We start from the raw sequence: 6,586 nt of genomic DNA on the forward strand, positions 1-6,586 counted from the left end.
AGAAAGCCATTACCCATTATATTTCGAGACTTACAAATTCCTGGTTGAAGTCAGATGGTAATAAACACGTTGGATTAAAAAAATAGAGTATATTAAATTAAAATAAACCACAATGTTGTTGACAAGAAGGTTTCTCCTGCCACACGTGATGTCAGGTCCATCTGTCCAAAGTGTAAAACCAAGTGATTATGATATGAAGGGATCAAACACCAAACTCAGCGTTTTTAAAGAAAGCTGTTTTTTATTTAGATACACACACCTAGAAACAAATCACGTCACCTACAAAACTTCATTTGTGACTAGTCAAAATAATAAACTAAAGAGCACACAAACTTTAAACTATAGTTAAAAATATACCAGTTTTTACGAAACACAACTAATTAAATGGTTATCAAGCACTAATGGTTATAAAAACATGTCATAAAGTATAAAAAACCGATTACAAAACACACCAATATTAAACACTTCTTACGCATCGATTGCTTTGATAACATATTTAACAAGATAACATACTAACAACATAATCATGAATATTCATCATTGTGAATGGCAGATCTAAGAACGAAAAGGTTTGTGGTAATGTACTCAAAAAGTGGAATACAAAAATGGCCGAAACTGAATTAGGTAGATCAGAACTAGTTAATACGAAGAGATGTCCACTGCTGGGCCATTGGTTCTGTATTCCTTGTGTTTTGAAAATGAATATTCGTTTCATATGTTCAAAATTTGAAAACAAAATTATCAAACAGTTTATAAAAGTATCAAATATATCAAGACGTGAAAGATTTTAAATTGTAACAGCAGTATGTGGTCTCGGTTTCACGAGGACCGACTAATAAAGTGTGTACTATATGGAATAATTATTTAATGTTAACGTAAAAAACGTGTTTAGTGAACAACAGAGAAAAGTTGGTTCATACAGATAACATGCACATGTTGAAAACTGTGAAAAAAAACATTTATATCCTTAGTTTATATAAAATATTGAATTACGGTCGGGAATGAAGTTGAGCATTACACGAGGATTTAAACTCTGGTTAAATGTTGGAAAAGAACAATTACTTTAAATTTAAGACTCAAATCCCACAGTTGACACTTCTGTAAGGCCATCAAACAAAGCCTACAAGTTTAGGAAGCTTCTGAACTTCAAATTTTTCTTATAGTAACAATAAATTCTATAAGTGAAACTTGACTCAAGTTTAACATTTTTACAAAAGTAATACAGAAAGTTTAAATCTAAAACTATTTTATGACTGGTTAAGACAGACTGGAAATATCTCGTCAGAAACAAGTTCAACAGCAATATTGTGATATACGTGTTAAATGAAATTCTCTAATAACCAAATTACAGTCCTGTAAACATTAGAGAAAATTAGTTTTGCTAGAACTTGTAAAATATTATAATGAGCTGTGTAAAACAGAGTATGAAATTGTGGGGAAAACAGATTTAATATAATTTACGAGACAATGATATTTGAAGAACTTAAATATTTGTTTCTAGGATTTACAATAAAAATGTAGGGTAAACAGGTTCCAAATTCAGCCTACAACCATGTAGGTAGCAGATTTTTGTGTGTAGTTATACAAAATATAAAACCAATTTAAGTAACACCTGTTGCCTTAGCTATGTTTTTAAAAACTTTCAATACTGCCTGGATGATTTTTAAATCCAGTTTGAGACTCGGAATATGAGTTTATTCATATGAATTTTGGCATTCTAACACATGTTCTGTAGTTTTACTGTCAAACAATTCAGATGCCAATTTCTGGATATTTCATGCAAACTGTACAAAAATGTGAACAATAATTAACAGTTATTATTGACTACAATGAGAGACAAACAAAAGAATGATTTCACATTCAAGCTGCTTATTTATGGAAAACAATAAATATGTCCCTACAAACATAGGCCACAAAAGGCAATACAAGTATATAAATCAAATGCATGGCTAACAAGGAGGAGGTCCATCCACTTTGACAAATAGCACTATCCTTTGAATTCTTACAATTGATTAATTATTAGGCTTAACACAGAAACAACTATATCTGGAAGCTATTCAAAACTGACAGTGTTAAACACAATTACATAACTGTAACAAGTTTATGTAAAGGACATACTTGGGGATAAACATCTAGTCTGTAATGACTCGTTTCTTATTTTCTTAAAATAAGCAGTGGAAATCAAATTCAAAACCTACTTTTTTAGGGATTATATAACCAAAAAGAAATGGTTCTATATAACAAATGGTAATCATGACAGGTGAGGTTCCAAAACATTCGAAATGTGTTAAGACTTTTCAAGGAGAAAATTATTAATAAAAACAAAGAACAGATGAAAAATTGTGGCTCGAAAGCTACAACTTCCATTTCTTTTTTTGGCAATAGGTTAACCGTCAAAGGGCTGTCTTCACCGATTGTTATAGAATCACTTTTTCTTACTTTTCCCAAGAGTAAGAGTGTGTGATTGTGGCTGGGTCTGAGCCTGCATGATGGCCAGCTTCCTTTTGTTGAAGGAGTTCATTTCATCTTCTAATCTCTTCTTTTCTTCCTCTAGTTTCTTCTTTTCTTCAGCATGTTGCTTCTTCAAGCTGTCAAACTTTGAATGTAGCTACAAATATAGAGAATTAGTTCAATATAACTGAAACTATCGAAATCATATGGACAAATTTCCAACGCATTACACACACAGATTGAAGCTTTATATGACCCAATCTGGGTCAGGAGGCTGTAGTTACAAAGATAACAATGCCTGCTTCTCTTCTGCCATCTCAATTCTATCACTATATCAGGGGTCTTTACAATATCTCAAATAGTTCTACCACTTAATCAAGGGTACCCCTACAATCTAAAATAGTTCTACCACTTGGTCAAGGGTAATCCTATAATCTAACATAGTTCTACCACTTGGTCAAGGGTACCCCTACAATCTAACATAGTTCTACCACTTGGTCAAGGGTACCCCTACAATCTAAAATAGTTCTACCACTTGGTCAAGGGTACCCCTACAATCTAAAATAGTTCTACCACTTGGTCAAGGTTACCCCTACAATCTAACATAGTTCTACCACTTGGTCAAGGTTACCCTACAATCTAACATAGTTCTACCACTTGGTCAAGGTTACCCCTACAATCTAACATAGTTCTACCACTTGGTCAAGGGTACCCCTACAATCTAACATAGTTCTACCACTTGGTCAAGGGTACCCCTACAATCTAAAATAGTTCTACCACTTGGTCAAGGGTACCCCTACAATCTAACATAGTTCTACCACTTGGTCAAGGGTACCCCCACAATCTAAAATAGTTCTACCACTTGGTCAAGAGTACCCCTACAATCTAAAATAGTTCTACCACTTGGTCAAGGTTACCCCTACAATCTAACATAGTTCTACCACTTGGTCAAGGTTACCCCTACAATCTAACATAGTTCTACCACTTGGTCAAGGGTACCCCTACAATCTAAAATAGTTCTACCACTTGGTCAAGGGTACCCCTACAATCTAACATAGTTCTACCACTTGGTCAAGGTTACCCCTACAATCTAAAATAGTTCTACCACTTGGTCAAGGGTACCCCTACAATCTAACATAGTTCCACCACTTGGTCAAGGGTACCCCTACAATCTAACATAGTTCTAGCACTTGGTCAAGGGTACCCCTACAATCTAACATAGTTCTTGGTGAAGGGTACCCCTACAATTTAACATAGTTCTACCACTTGGTCAAGGTTACCCCTACAATCTAAAATAGTTCTACAACTTGGTCAAGGTTACCCCTACAATCTAACATAGTTCTACCACTTGGTCAAGGTTACCCCTACAATCTAAAATAGTTCTACCACTTGGTCAAGAGTACCCCTACAATCTAAAATAGTTCTACCACTTGGTCAAGGTTACCCCTACAATCTAAAACAGACTGTATATAAACAGACTGTGTATACAAACAGACTATGTATACAGACTATGTATATAAACAGACTATGTATATAAACAGACTGTGTATATAAACAGACTATGTATATAAACAGACTATGTATATAAACAGACTGTGTATATAAACAGAACGTCACCTCACAGTTAATAAACTAGTGGATCAGAACGTCACCTCTTTCTCTGCTTCCTTCAGTTCTCCTTCTTTCTCCTTCACTCGTACAACAAACGACTGTCTCATCTCCTCTTCTTTTCGCTGGAGGGCCTGAGTTAAACAACAGAAAGACAGTCAGACCAAGTTCATATTAACAATTTGCTAAATAATAATTTTACAAAACTCATTAAAATGTTCTATATTAGCTTTCAACAAAATTTGTTAAAAAGTTGCTGAATTAGTTTTTCTAAAGAACTCACCATCACCAGTAAATTAAGATCTTTAACTATTAAAGTTTTACTTTATATTTCATAGAAAGCTAATGATTTACATAAACTAAAAATTAAAACCAGCCTAAAGTACCACTGGATTATATTCAATAATTTAAACACTTAATACATGTTCAAGTTTTCTAACATTTTCACTAACACAACAGTTAATTAATAAATCTCCGAAGCTATAGATGAAGTTATACCTGCAAGTGTTCTTGTCGCTTCTGCTCGTAAGTTTCTTGGAAGCTTACTGGCTTATTATCGGCACCGATATCCGAGAAACCCATCTGTTCTAATCTCATTCTTCGATACAGTTCGTAGTGGTGAGTATGTGTTTGTTCTCGCATATCTTCCATGTTGATACGAATAAGCATCTCTCGCAGTTTCACAAAGTCACAGTGGTTCTCATTTTCCACTAAAAGACAGTGTAAAACAAATAAAATCATGACTGAGTATACATTTTAAGTATGACAATAGAACCACTAGTTATCAAATAAAATCATGACTGAATACACAGCCCAAGCCTAACAGTAGAACCACTAGTTATTAAATAAAATCATGACTGACTACACAGCCTAAGCTTGACAGTAGAACCACTAGTTATTAAATAAAATCAACACTGAATACAGTCTAAACCTGACAGTAGAACCACTAGTTATCAAATAAAATCATGACTGAATACACAGCCTAAGCCTGACAGTAGAACCTCTAGTTACCAAATAAAATCATGACTGAATACACAGCCTAAGCTTGACAGTAGAACCACTAGTTATCAAATAAAATCATGACTGACTACACAGCCTAAGCCTGACAGTAGAACCTCTAGTTATTAAATAAAATCATGACTGAATACACAGCCTAAGCCTGACAGTAGAACCACTAGTTATCAAATAAAATCATGACTGACTACACAGTCTAAACCTGACAATAGAACCACTAGTTATCAAATAAAATCATGACTGACTACACAGCCTAAGCTTGACAGTAGAACCACTAGTTATTAAATAAAATCAACACTGAATACAGTCTAAACCTGACAGTAGAACCACTAGTTATCAAATAAAATCATGACTGAATACACAGCCTAAGCCTGACAGTAGAACCTCTAGTTACCAAATAAAATCATGACTGAATACACAGCCTAAGCTTGACAGTAGAACCACTAGTTATCAAATAAAATCATGACTGACTACACAGCCTAAGCCTGACAGTAGAACCTCTAGTTATTAAATAAAATCATGACTGAATACACAGCCTAAGCCTGACAGTAGAACCACTAGTTATCAAATAAAATCATGACTGAATACACAGCCTAAGCCTGACAGTAGAACCTCTAGTTACCAAATAAATTCATGACTGAATACACAGCCTAAGGCTGACAAGAGAATAACTCAATTCTTACCTTGAACTGTCCCCCAGGGATACTGTCTTGCTCGTATCATCTTGTTGTTTAACTTTGTGAACTCTGTACTTCCCACAACAGCAAAAGGTATGTGATTCTGAGAAAACAATAAAACTGGATGTCAAACTCTCTCATAAGAAACATTTCTGTCTTATTTGCTACACATAGTGATGTACCCTAAGAAATTCATGTAATGAAATAAGGCTGCTGTTGGAAGCAGCTACCAAGCTGTTTCCAGGATAGAATATAACTCTCTCATGGTTACTGGTGACAATTGTATACTTCATGTAGAATAACATTACAGTAACATTTGTTACTTCTGTTTAAATATTAGTAATTTTAGAAGTGATGTGGGATTGTAAAAAGATCCAATACTCACATTCATGGATGAATTAGTCTCTGCTACTGTTTCATCATCTGTTGGAAACTGGTATATTTGTACTCCATTACTCACAAGTTCACTCGTGATCTACATTCATTAGATAGGAAATAATACATTAAACAGCCTTCGTTTTGAGAAAATATCAGGAAAACATTTGTATTACAACAGATCTAGGCATAAAGGTGAGCTACCACCTACACAGTCAAGATTACTTGCTAAGTGTAGTGTATGGACTTGTTTACTTGGATAGAGATGCTAACCACTTTTAAAACATCACAGTTATATATGAATGTTGACATTCTAATTATCAAAGAGCTTATAATAAATTAATTACACATGTATATAAAAATTTATATGCTGATAAACATTCTGTAATACAGGTTTATTATAAAGGACATTACATGCTGATAAACATTCTGTAATACAGGTTTATTATAAAGGACATTAC

At 34.0% G+C, this 6,586-nt stretch overlaps 1 protein-coding gene across 1 annotated transcript; it reads right to left on the reverse strand.

The window, feature by feature from the left end:
• Window positions 1–221: 221 nt before the first annotated feature.
• On the reverse strand, window positions 222–6,259 carry LOC143228721 (septin-2-like). The gene is made up of 5 exons (XM_076460010.1): window positions 6,136–6,259; window positions 5,757–5,853; window positions 4,558–4,769; window positions 4,104–4,193; window positions 222–2,608 (listed from the first exon to the last, which is right to left on the reverse strand). The coding sequence occupies exons 1-5, from the start codon at window positions 6,139–6,141 to the stop codon at window positions 2,426–2,428; spliced, it is 588 nt and encodes a 195-aa protein (XP_076316125.1). The 5' UTR covers window positions 6,142–6,259; the 3' UTR covers window positions 222–2,425.
• Between the last annotated feature and the right edge of the window lie 327 nt (window positions 6,260–6,586).

This window comes from Tachypleus tridentatus, chromosome 10 (assembly GCF_004210375.1).
Source record: "Tachypleus tridentatus isolate NWPU-2018 chromosome 10, ASM421037v1, whole genome shotgun sequence".
NCBI classification, from domain to species: domain Eukaryota; kingdom Metazoa; phylum Arthropoda; class Merostomata; order Xiphosura; family Limulidae; genus Tachypleus; species Tachypleus tridentatus.